We start from the raw sequence: 13,894 nt of genomic DNA, 5'->3' as shown, positions 1-13,894 counted from the left end.
TAGGCGCCAGCAGCCCCCGCGACCCTTGTGAGGAATAAGCGGTCAAGAAAATGGATGGATGGATGGATTATTATATGAATGGCTTTCCAGTGGATGATATGATTTCTATGGTGCTAAACGCAACCGACAGTTTAATCATACAGGTGGTGAGCAAATCAAATTGTCAATAAATGAAAGCATTTTTGCAGTCTCAGATGAGGTATTATACCTTTCTCACATAAAAAAATAAAACTCAAGGCCCATCTATCTCCCAGTCAAATTCTCACTTTCGACATAATAAAGATGTTAAGCCGTTCTCATTCCTTCTCAGGTGCATGGTGTGATTGACCACAAACGAATAATAATTTGTGTCTCTTCTCCCCATATCAGTCAATAGTGGACACCTGAACTTTTGTAGCAATTTCCCATTGGTGCATGTTTCCTGGCCAGTCAGGCACGGCTGTGGGAGTGCTCCTGGTATAGTCAAACCTATAGAACTTGGGTCACCAACTTTTTTGAAACTGAGCTGTACTTCTTGGCTTCTGATTAGTGTGAAGGGCTACAAGTTTGATATACACTTCTGAAGTCAAGTTAAGTTCAATCATATTTTATTATTATATGTTGTATTTAGAGCTGGGGGAGGAAGAAAATCAGATGGCCAAGTTGAACACCAACATTGTCACCACACAAAAACCTGTTAAATTCCAAATATAAATAAAACAGAATCTAGACCATTTTGAGGATCCCCCTGACACTCCCCAGTTTTATTTATTTACTCATTTTGCTTATGATGTGAAAAGAAAATGATCAAAATCTAAATTGCCCTTGCAAATCTTCTTTTTATTGGATATAGCAACCTCATGCTCCTTAACTACGCAGCTCTTCTCTCCTGCTTGATACCATTTCTACTGTGTCCTTCTTTCCTATTGCCAGGGTGATAACGGGTGCAGAGAGTATTAAAGAACTGCTTTGAACAAAAAGCTTGAATATGAAAAGGAATAGGATATTAGGCACCATGAGGGGCTCATGGTGCAGCACCAACTCCCTCCCTTGAACTTGTCATATAATTAGATAAAGGTAGACACTCTTCTGCGAGTCCATCCCTATTGGGTATTTCCTGCGACCCGCAGGTCAGTCCATAAATAGAATGGCAGAAGAAATGCAGGATGTTTCTTCCTCCATGTCAAGGTGACATCGCCTCATCACAATGAGGAAAAGAAGAAACGGGCTAAAGGAATAGTGAATGAGTATAATCTGATGGTGAAAATGGACAAAAGCATATATGTTTGTTGTGTCAAGCTTGCACCTATGTATCCTCACATCTGAAAATGCATCTGAAACACTCGGAGCACAGAACGAATGATCGATTGAGTTGGAAAGAAAACGACGGTTTACGTAACTGGCCTGCAAACACACTCTCAAACAAAAATATTGCCTCCTTGGCAGAGGTAATGACTTCTTCATTTGAATGGGCATCAACATCCAAAAATCCAGTAGAATGTTCATGTAAAGGCCATATTGTGAGGATTTGTGTTTTGTTTTTTGGGGGGGAGAGCAATTAATTCAATGCTCTCTCTGCAAACACTTTCCTGTTCTCTCTTCATTTTGGCCATTCTCCAATTTGTGCGTGAGCCCTTTTTTTTTTTTTTTTTTTTTTTTTTTACGCAGCTTGATTTGCACACTTTACTCTTATTCTACCATCTCGACTTCTGACACACCCTTTGCACATAAACTGTCAAAGAATGTGAAAACAGCAAAAAAATAAAAAATATCCAAAGACTTGTCTTTTATGCCAGCCATGAATATGTTGAAAGCAGAATTGCTTCTCTTTATAGGTGTTTAGGGCCACATATAATATATATTTTTTCGAGAAAAAAAAAATCATAAATTTATGAGAAAAATTTCACAGATTTGTGGCATTATAAAGTGGAAAATGTGCAAGAAAAAAAACATAAATTTACGAGAAATAAACTTGCAAATTTGCAAGAATAAACTCAGAAACTTGCGAGAACTACGCATAGCCTACTTGGATTTTTGTGCCAAGTCACAATTCCCAATTGTGCAAAATGCCTATGGTGGAACAAGTTGCAAAATTTTTCAGTTGTGTTTTCAAACATGGAGGTAGTATTGCTTTAGCAGAGATTAATCATATATCTTTGGAGGGGCACTGCAGAAAAGAAAAGCCTTTTTTGGAGGAAAAATCATAGGAGTCTGGATGAGATGCTGGCTTTTGTCCTCCAGGAAGGTACAACAAAATGGACAGATGCAATGTTTTTGCATTTGTAAATTTCTTTAATATTTTTATGAATAGAGAGTGGATTTAAGTTTGCCAGTTACCTCCTCTTCCTCCTTCGGTACATGTCATCATCTCCGAAATTTGTGAATTTTAATGCCACAAATATCCAAGTTTGTTTTTTTCTCACAAATTTTCCACTTTTAAAATGTCGCAAAATTTGATTTTATACGTAGCCCTAAAACGCCGTTGTAATAGGCGAGCATCAAAAACAAACAGCAAAAAAATAAAAAATAAAAAATCAGTTTAAGTCAAGTCAAATCATCTCACTAACACAAATATAAATTGACGTTAAATATACTAACTAAACGCTTTAAACACTCTTTGACCAACTGAATACAAATATATATATATATATATATATATATATATATATATATATATATATATATATATATATATATATATATATATATATATTTTTTTTTTTTTTTTTATTTTATTTTTTTTTTTTAATAAGACCAGTAAGGCATGGGGTTGATTGCTATCTCCAGAGAGCTAAGCCCCAAAGTCAATATACCATTGGTGTTTTGAGTGCCTGTTTTTCCAAAACTACTAGTCCCTGTTGCATATATATTACATAAGTGAACATAATGTTTAACCTTCCCGACAGCATCTGAAGCACGTAAGAGGAAATGGGATTAAGGTGCCGAGCGAATACATGGAAGGTCAGATTTGACAGGGAACACCCACATTCTACGGCTGCTCCACTCAGAGGTGCTTAAATGGCAAGGTGATAAATGACATAAACATCTTTTATCTGGTTTAATTTGGGTTAAAAATGAACAGGATGTCCTTATTTTCCTGTGATTTTGAATTCTTACAGTAAAATAAAAATAAAAAAAGATATATTGAATATGTAAATGACCTTTTCTCCGATTGGGTCTCTGTTCTGGAAAACAGCTTTCATCTGATTGGCTAGTTCCAGATATGCGGGAGATTTGTGTTTTCTCCACTAAAAGTTAGCTTGCGTCGGCTGAATTGTACTCAGGGGCAGTGCACCCTGTGGCGGCCACAGGGCGATTGCCTAGTCCCCCCAAATTTTTCGATCTCCATGGTGACATCGCACGATCTCACAGTGGGATTGATCAATGTGTATGCGAACGTGCAGGTGTGTCATTTTATAAACCGGGAAACGTATTTCTAGTATGTGAAAGCCGTTGGTGAAGCTGTCCTCCACGAAAAGTGCCTGAACACAGCACATCAAGAAAGACACCTTCAGCAAATCATCACTAATACTTTACACATATGCTGCAAATACCTATAATAGTTCATAGGCCTACTGTTTTTGAGGATAAGATAGCTTGCGTCAAAGTAAGTATGGCAGTCTGTCAAATATTTGCAATGTTGACAGTTGCATTGACTATACTGGTGTCAGCGACCTCTATTAGTGTGCAAATTATCCTGTAGGTTATAGACCACTCACTGCAGTGACAGGTTGAACGAATAGCATTTTCATGCATTAGTAAACATTGCGAGTCAACACAGATGCAACAGAATGAACAGGACACTAATGCTATTACAGCTGTATAAATTCTGCAAAAAAAAAATCAACTAGCAAGAGCTGAAAGGTTGGAAGTATCGAGAACTTAAAAAAATAGCGCGCGACCCTGCGACTTTGATAGTGTCTTCTTTTAATGATTAAAAGAAAATTGTTAAGCTTTTTTCCAATGGCAAAGGTTGAGAACTTTGACAGTTGGGTCACTAAATTCATTGATCTCCCGCCTTTGTTCTTCACTGTCTCCTTACAGTGCCTTGGAACAGAAGGCTGAGATGAAAGTGTATGACACCAGGAATTAGTGACATGTGAGGGCACAGCTCTGCAAGAAACTTCTTCTTGTGAAACACAGAAAGGAAACTGACAGTAAGTTAGAAGGAAAAAAGAACAAGCTCAACTTGAAAACTCGCACTGTCAAAGCAGTCTTGGTGTGACATTTATAAAACATTTTAAAGAAAGACACTTAAAAAAATAATAAAAAAAATCTAGCTGATTAACTGTCACCGTGAAAACTTTTCTCATTTTGTTGGAAAAGTAATGAAGTACATTTAGCTTGAAATTCTTCTTTTCCCCTTTCATTCTCGGATTTCCTAACAAATTGGCCGTAAATCGTGATCTAATCCTCATCTAAGTCACAACAACTAATACCATCACTAGACCTGCACAATGTTCAAGAGGCATTTTGGACCGTTTGTATTTACAAAACCTTTAGGGTCTTTAGTTTTCCAACAAAATTTCAACTTAAACTTTATGATGACTTTTTCTTGTCAATGATAGCAATGTGTCCAGGCCCTGAGGTGAGAAGCAGCCCCAAAACATGTTCCCTCACCACAATATTTCACAGTTAGGAATAGAAAACTCAAAACTGATGTGTGTTTTTATAGGCTTTAACCAACACATTGATTGGACTTCAAATTAGCTAACTACTGGCAGGTACACAAGCAGATTTCCATCCGTTGAGTAGAAGCACCTGTGGCTAAAGCCAAACTGTTTCAGTTTTTTTTTATTTATTTTTTTTATTTTTTTTCTGGAACTGAATTCCCCAACCATGACGATGAAGTACAAGTATTTCACGTACTTCCTCTTGCCAGTGTATTGTTCAGTTCTATTCTATTTCAAGAAAATTCTCGTCACATCAGTATAAACACAACAAAAATAACACAATGATGATTTAACCTGTAACCTATTACAAAGTCCTGACAAACCTGTTGAAAAGTAAAGCTGTCTTTGCTCACTGTGACTAACTTAACTGTTGAGTCATTGAAAAAGTAGTAATTGTCTTTAACAAATGGAATGGATTGTTCTGCGAAGGTGAAGTTTGGCGAGTTGCTGAGATGAAGCAATCCATGTCTCAGCACAGTTGTCAGTGTTGTCACTAAATCTTGCCTGAGGTTATGCTCCTCCATTGGAGAGATTTTTTTTTTTTTTTCATTTAAAGACAAACAACAGCAGATGTCCTTTGTTCCCACAACACCACAACACAACAAAAATTGCTTCAAAATATCTTCTTTTTTTTTTTTTTTGAATTGAATTCATTATACATATTGTAATTTATATGTGACAATTTGGTCATTTATTTGAAGGTAAACATTTACATTATCAAGTTCCTGAATGACAGTGATTTAGGTATCGTTTTACCAGGATGTCTGCATCCTTGCCATTGTTATTCATAATGTGCCATCATTTAAATAAAAAAAAAAAAAAGTAAGGAAGTAAAAGTACTAAGAAGCAACCACCCACCAGCTCCCCAGTTTCTACTTCTCCTGTTGTCATTTACAGGAGAGGAGTCGTTTTTGGTAACTTAAGTGGGTGTTGAAAATGGACCCTGTACACCTCATTACAAGGCAGTAGAATCCAATGATTTCTTCCAGCCAATAAGCCAAAACATTTTTATTACACATAATAAAATTAAAACTATTTGGAATTGCATATTTAGTGACCTTTAACTTTTTTTTTTTTTTTTCTTTTTTTTAAGGACCATATTATGGAACAATTCAGAGAATGGGTGGTGAACTTTGAAATCGTTGGGTCTCTGGAGTGACTGTCCACCTTTCAAATATGAAATTAAACAACCAATTAAAACTTTTATCTCAGCTTTTTATGAATTATGGTCACAAGCCAGTTAATGTGCACAATACACAAAGGTAAATATAGACCTGCCATTGCATTATCCAATGGGCAAGTGATATTCCACGGCTGGGTGATGTTTTTGTTGTCTTTATGGAGGCTCACATTATCTTTAGACTCGGCGCTGTCACTTCAGCACAAGTACTGTTTTTTTGTTTTTGTTTTTTTTGGCCTATAAGTCCCATTTTTTCTTCATAGTTTGGCTGGTCCTGCAGCTTATAGTCTGGTGCGTCTTTCTGTGCATTACTACATTCTTTCCACCCGCGGTAATGCAGCAAAACTGTCTAACTGTCAAAAGAATAACAATAGAAGGAGAAATGGAACAAGTTGTTACGTAGCTATAGCTAGTTTAGCATTCGACTTCCTTACACTACAACAAGGATTTACAGCACCAGTTTCATCCAACCAGAAATCGTTTGCTGCCTTGAACATGTTCCAAATTGCCTTGCGACAAAGAAAAACGTAAAAAACATTGGGCGAATGATTTGGAAATGTTGCGACCTTGAACGAACTCCAAGGTGAAATTGACATTCGCAAGCGTCGCAAATGTTCGCCCTCGTGGGCTTTAACGGGCTCATTTTAACAGGCTGTACATCGAATGAAAGGGTAAACGTGTTCTGTCATTCTTGATATTTGGGGTATTTTGATGAAAGCATGTCACAGACATGTTATCAGTTAATAATTTGTGGAAAACTTGCATAAAAAGGATCCATATATTTTCAGGATTAATGTCATTAAGATTATGGGTGAGTTTGAGTCAACAGATAAAATATGACTGATTTACAGAATATGTCTCCTTTAATAATAATAAAACACATTTACATTACATTTGCTAATCATATTCCATGTGCATATAAAAGATGATATTTAATTATTGGATTCCTTTTTTTCTTTGATCGTTTTGACACTATCGAGTTTCTAACCCTGTGCTGATCATTTTCATGTAGACCAAACTTTTTCATTTGAGGGCCACATACAGAAAATCAGGACGCAAGGGCCACATAATGTTATGAAGAGAAATTGTGTTTAGTCTTAAAAATTGTATAAATAATTTATTTGTGCTTTTGCATATTTAGAAAAATGCTACAGTATATAAATTTGTAATATGGCAGTAGGGTTAATATAGTTTTGGAATTTTTCATTTTAGTTTTTATTTTGTTTTGAGTTTTGTTTTTTTTAAATTTAGTTATTTTTAATTACTTTTCAGGGTGGTTCTGTTAGTTTAAAAAAAATAATAATTTTAGTTACTTAATAAACGCTTAGTTTTAGTTTAGTTAGCTTCAGTATTTCTTTTTATTTTTTTTATTTAGTTTTTTTTAAGTGTGTATTACTCGTGTGCAACATTTAAAAAACACCATGGGCGCGACGTCATTATTCCGGTTTATATCAAAATAAATCTACTAAAAGGCTCATGCATTAAATTAATTACCAAAGACTAAACCGAAGGACATTTTTGCTATAATTATAGTTTTATTTTAGTTAGTTTTATAAACATAAAATGTAGTTTCAGTTAGTTTTTCATTTTTAAAGTACCTTCTTTTTTGTTTTAATTCGTTAACGAAATAGTTTTTTGAATTTTTGTTTTTTCGTTAGTTTTAGTTAAGTAAAATAACCTTTAATAGCACCTGTGTTTTTCGACACCCTCCCTTCTTACTTTGACCATCTCCAAACATTTTTGTTTTTATTTTATTTGAACTGAGTCAAATGCCATTTTTAGCATATGTCGCGGGCCACGAAAAAATGGACGATGGGCCGCAAATGGCCCCCGGGCCGTAGTTTGGACACCCCTGATCTAGACTATATTTAATATATTCATATGGACTGAACTTCACTATCATGCAGCAAACGTATTACATATATCTTATAAAACCGACTGAATTCATAAAAGTCAACCTTTGGACTGCTCCCATGTGTGAGGAGGTTCAGCCTCATTTACTCTGCAGCTTTCTTTACCTTCGCTTTTATATTGTATTGTCTCAGAAATTCTTCCCCTTTTGGGAAATGTACATGAAAGCAAATATATACTTGCAGCCAAGAATCATCAGCAAGTTTCGTCTGCTGGAAAGTCCCCTGTGAATATTCGATGTGTATGCCTATGCCCACCCTCCCACACGCAGTGCACTCAGTAAATCAGAAGTGGCTGGACAAGGGTTACAGTAGATCAAAGCTCTGTTGTAGTCACAGAAGCAAGTGAGAAAAGCAGCTGGTGGCTTATTTGGATGACGCAAGAAAATCTAAATAAAGTTTAGTTGTGGTGTTTGCTGACTTTGAGAACCACAGGTCATCGTGAGCTACTTTGCATCTTGCTTTTACTGTGTGCCGCACTACAACCTGGCTCAATAAATTTCGGAGGAGCTGTTTCAATGCAACAGTTGTTCTATTAGTTTCCAGTAAAGCCAGTTGTTACCAAGATCGATGATGCATGTGGGAATTATTCTCCAACGCTATAGGAGCAAGGTGTGAAATGAAGCTTTGGCGCAGCGCTAGTGTTGTTGGATTAGTCTTCGTGTATGTTTAACGTTATTACAGTTTGTTTATATGTGGTCTGTTTTCAGTGTTCACATAAGCAGATATATTCACCATTTACATCATGCCAATGTGAATTTAGCTTGAATTTACCATCAGATTCAATGAAGTCTAGCAAGTGTCGATATGGAATGATCAATATGACTGGCTTCATTTAATAGTTTTAGAAGATTTTCCTGTCTTGCAATGCTTAATGATTTGATAAGGTAGTTCGTATGGTTTAGGCAGTTGTTGAAAATGTTTTAAATAAACTCTCCACCTTGAAAAAACATGACTGAAATGACTGAAATCATGCATCATTTTGTACGACGACGTATTAGGGCCACATATAAATGTATATTTGTTTTTTAGAAGGGGGCAATATTCTGAGAAAAAAAAAAAATATCATAAAAGTGGCAAATTTGTGACTTTTTAAAGTGGAAAATTTGCTAGAAAAAAACTGACGAGAAATACTACAGCATTTTCTGCACTATAAGGTGCACCGCATTATAAGGCGCACCTTCAATGAATGACATATTTTAAAACTTTTTCCATATATAAGGTGCTACAGTAGAGGCTGGGGTTACGTTATGTAGCCATTAGATGGTGCTGCGTTAAAGGGAATGTCAACAAAACAGTCAGATAGGTCAGTCAAACTTTATTAATAGATTACAAACCAGCTTTCTGACAACTCCAAAATGAATAAACAGCTGTTTTATTATTTTCTCTGAGGTAAAGTATTAGTATTAGCTAGCGATCCAAGATGGCGCGATCTTCTGCGCATGAACGTCACCGATCGTGCAGGGTCACGATAGCGTCTTGGCAGCGAGACCTGTTGCGGCTCAATATTGATCCATATATAAGGCGCACTGGATTATAAGGCGCATGGTCAGCTTTTGAAAAAATTGAAGGCTCTTAGGTGCGTCTTATAGTGTGTAAAATTACGGTACTTGGATGTTTGTGCCAATACTTGGTTGAGTTCTGAAATAAGGAGAGAGTCCCGGTAATTGCTTTAGCAGAGATTAATCATACCATGTAAAGCATTCACACTTTGAAGCGTTACTGCCAGCGACAAAGACGCTTCCCTTTGCAAAGGTCCACACCCTGAGGATGAAGCATGTAAGTTAATTGTCAAAATATATATGTACTTGTACATTTATGTTTCCAGAATTATTATTTACACATTCTACATTTTGGTATTATTTTGTACAAATAGCTAAGTTGATGTGTCGAATCTGCTGTTCTTCATCACTCACTTGCATTTACCTAAAGTATGCTAGCTTCTGATTGGTCAGCTGAAGGGGATCAGGAAGTGTTATTGCTCTAGCTGTCGTGAATGACGAGTAAAGTTTAAAATAAGACGAAATCCGTCTCCATCCTGCCTTTTCATTTTATAAAGCGTGTTCCTTTAACCACCAACCAATCCTTACGTTTGCTCCTGGTAGACAAAAGCCAGTACCTTGTCCAGACTATAGCTATGTTACGTGTATTTCTTGCAAGTTTCTGAGTTTTTTTCCCACAAATCTGCCACTTTATAGCAGCAAATTTTCATTTTTTTTTCTCTCACAAATTTGCCACTTTAAAAGTCGCAAATTTACGAGTTTTTTCATTGCAAATTTACCACTTTATAAAGTGACAAATTTGTGAGATTTTTCTCTAAATATTCCCCCCCCCAAAAAAAATAAATAAAAAAAAATAAAAATATTTATATTTATACATGACCCTAATACGCTGTTGTAATTTTGTACGTTTATTGTCAAATTTTATAAAAGGAACTTGCAGACACCAAAATCTTAGTCCTGATCTAATGCATGCATTTCATGAAATTTAATGCAGTTTTTTTTTTTTTTTTTTTTAAGACTTCAAAACATTAAATACCACAGACATGGTTTAGTGTGGGAGGATTTTATTCAATGGATGTCAACTCTTCCATGAGGGACACGGCATACGTTTGATATTCAAGTTATTAGTGATGTTCTGATGGTTCTATTTATTACTGTATGCGTGAAGTCTATGCAAATGTGACAGTGGCGCATTCTAAGAAAAGTGTGGCAGGGGCTGGTTCAAACTGCTGTAAGGCTGCAGCACTTTGAAAGGAGGCAGGAGGAGTAGATTCCTTGTTTCCATGGAAACCAAGGGAATGTGCAAGTGAGAAAGGGATGCCACAATGAAGAAGCTAAAGGTGAGATCACCATGCAAATTATGTGACCACATATTTTTCTTCCCTAAATAAGTGTGCTTTTGCCCATACCTCATACCTTTTGTCGAAAATCCCAGGTGATTTTCTGTTGGGCTTCATCTCAGCATGTGCTCCATATAACCACAACACAACAGATTGTACTTGAAATAGAGGCTACATCTGATGTTAAAAGACTGGCATGTCTGGTCCGTTTTTGGAATTTTCCCCTCCTTCCCTCCTCATTATTTTAGATTTCAAGAGAAGGCACTTTGATCTGAAAGACAAACCTCAGAAGAGTTAATAAGTGTGCATACGATGCCTAATGTCTAAACTTACATCATTTTCCAAATCTCTACAGGCTTAGTGAACAAGAAATATTTTATGGATTGAGATGGTGGTAACTGTTTAAAAAAATAGATATAGCAAATGAAGTTTCTATGGTACACAGTGCTCGCTGGTAGCCGAGGGTGCACACGCACACACGCACGCACGCACACACACACAAAAGAGAGATCAATGATAATGAAGATCGAATCGGTAAGACTACCGAATGAACAATGCTGAGCCATTATCCATATCATATTTTCCTTTATCAACCAGTCATTATTTAGGCACTATTTTTCACTTGTCATCATGCCTATTTTGCTTGTTCTTCATAGCCATCTTGCTGTGATGGAGATTCACTGTCTGTTTCAGCCGATCCCAGACCACTACACTTTTTATACGCCTGGTATCCTGTGGAGCAAAATATAAGAATTTTAAATCTATCATCTCAACATCATCTTTTCAATCACCAGACATTCATCCACTGGGGCAATTTAAAATTGAAGGCTTAATTTATAAAAAGGTACAATGAATAGCTCTACCTTTGTGATCAAAAAGAAAGCTTATCTAGTGCTTCAGACCACATACATATTTTATTGTCGTGAAGGCACTTAAAATTTTCCTGAATTCAATTCTGTCACTTCTTCACATACAGACAAAACACAGACAGACTCGCTTAAAGGGTCATGTTTTCACCCACATTTGGTTTTCAAACCTGGTCCACACTTGTATAGCTCACCTCCGACAGACAGAACAGACACCACCAGCTGAAAGATGCTGTAGATGACGGGGAATGCAAAGATGATTTCCAGTTCAGCTGGGCTGAAGGACAGCTGGATAATGGTGTTACACAACTGGGCGTTCTGAAAGCCAGTCTCCACAGCAATTGTTCGACACCTGCCAAAAATAAATAGTTAATAATAACAGACAACAGAAAAACAGTGTATATGGCCTGAGGAAAACAAAAGTACATACATTAAAGATTTTGTGATGATGCCAAATTATTAACTTTCACTGTACCTGTACCATGGTTGACCCACAAAGCGGGCCAGAAGGAAACCCATCCCGAAACCAATAAAAGGGTATATAGTTCCGATGATCCAAAGGGAAGGGTCAATATTCCAAGAAGACTGGTAAAGAACATGTCCAACCACGGCAATTATGATAAGGGAACTAAAGCCTGAAATGGTCCCAACCTGGACAGAACACACACAAATAAACAGTACATATCACTTTGTAGAGTTATTTGAGCAAAAACAATGCAACTTCCTACCTTGAGGATCTTTTTAGCCAAGTGCGGCCACCTATGTTTAATATACACTCCTGCAGTGATTGGTAAAAGCATGGCCAGAAGAGTGATACCTGAGAAAACCCAAAGTCTGTCAGGTTTTTATTCTCCCAGTTTATGTAGGACCAAAATATTACTCAAGCCTGACGTAGTATAAACAAGTGTGTGAAATTAAGATAATCCCTTGCTTTATGTCTCGGGCATTTAAAAAAAAAAAAAAAAAAAAAAAAAACTTCAGAAAGCATATCTGTCTGTCTGCAAGAGTTGTGTATTTACCAATTCTCCAATATGGTATTTGGATGTTGTCTGAAGAAGTCCAGATGGAGGTGTATATGAGCAGACATAGTGGCATCATTCCCAAGGCCAGCGCGGTGGAACACGTTGTCATACTGATACTGAAGAGATGGGAATTAACACCTACAAACTTATTTTCTTTTACAAACAGAAAACAGTCATTGTGATTGTTTTTTGACCCAACAGTGTAGTGAGAATGGGTGATAATGTCATTTACTTCGATTCAGCCAACATACCATCAACACACTTTAGATTATCAAATGAACGAGAGACGTCTTACCTTAGGTCCATATCTCCATCTAGCAAGACGCAGATAATATTGGAAGCGGAGCCTCCAGGACAGCAACCCAGAATTATGATGACAATGGCCTGAAGAGGCAACACGTTGAAGGCAACCGATAAAGCAAAAGCGGTAAAAGGCATAATGCCGAACTGGCAGACGAAACCGATAGCAATGCCCCAGGGTCTCTTCAGGTGCCCCCAAACTTTTTTGGCTTCCACAGCGCAGCCCATTGTAAACATAATAATAGCCAGCATGATAGTGAGCACGATGCTCAACGCTAGACTCAAATTTGCATTAGATTTAGTAGTTGCAACAAGGCAGTTGGCACCAGAGCAGATTGTTGCTGCAGAGAGGCAGGCAGGAACTTCTGCAGTTGTTCCCATGAATATCGACATTTTGAAAATGTGGTGGTAGAGAAGTATCTTTGTCTAGTCAACTTTGAGAGACTGGTTGCATGTCCTCGTCAGCCTGTATTTCTCAGGTTTAACTGGACTGAATCTTTTACTGTTATTTAGGTCATCCAATAAGGTGATAGTGACTGAATTGTCCTGCCCACTGATCTTTGTACCCTGCTGGCTACTGCTAAAGTGTATTGCAGAGGAGCCATACTTATGGTTTATAGGGTCAATGTTCAATACACATGGTCATAAAAGAAATTTTTTTTTTGTGATGTATTTGCACCATCATTCTTTTAAATGCATTTTAGCCTTTTAAATTCATATTGACAACCAAGTAAATGAATCGTACCCTCTGAAATTTAAAAGAGACTCTGCTTATCCTTATTCTGTGAGCTGTCAACTTATCACAGTGGGGTGGTTTGTGATGATGATCCTAGATCGTGGCTTTATGCACCTGGCAGCATCTCCCAGAGCAAACAGGTCTGAGGTCATGGACTAGACATAGCCTGGTTCAAGAACTCACCAGAGGTGGGCATTCCATCAACATTGACGGAAGGTCAGCCAATCCGCCATTTTGTTGACGATTGACAGGAAAGAAAGAAGAAGAAGAAGAAAAGACAAACTAAGCATGGACAGAGGGGGGTTTCTGTCAAACTGTCAATAAATTTGGCAATCCGTCAATGACGGAAGTTCCATTTTGGTGAATGACGACTGATGGAACATTGA

The 13,894-nt window shown here is 37.0% G+C and overlaps 1 protein-coding gene across 1 annotated transcript; it reads right to left on the bottom strand.

Moving 5' to 3' along the window:
* Window positions 1–11,167: 11,167 nt before the first annotated feature.
* Window positions 11,168–13,165, bottom strand: LOC144017414 (ileal sodium/bile acid cotransporter-like). Its single transcript, XM_077518959.1, has 6 exons — window positions 12,768–13,165; window positions 12,470–12,588; window positions 12,179–12,267; window positions 11,926–12,101; window positions 11,645–11,802; window positions 11,168–11,316 (listed from the first exon to the last, which is right to left on the bottom strand). Exons 1-6 carry the CDS (start codon window positions 13,163–13,165, stop codon window positions 11,219–11,221), a joined length of 1,038 nt encoding a protein of 345 aa, XP_077375085.1. The 3' UTR covers window positions 11,168–11,218.
* Between the last annotated feature and the right edge of the window lie 729 nt (window positions 13,166–13,894).

This window comes from Festucalex cinctus, chromosome 4 (assembly GCF_051991245.1).
Source record: "Festucalex cinctus isolate MCC-2025b chromosome 4, RoL_Fcin_1.0, whole genome shotgun sequence".
Classification (NCBI taxonomy): domain Eukaryota; kingdom Metazoa; phylum Chordata; class Actinopteri; order Syngnathiformes; family Syngnathidae; genus Festucalex; species Festucalex cinctus.
The sequence above is the reverse complement of the archived record's forward strand: the minus strand, read 5'-3'. Positions and strand labels throughout refer to the sequence as shown.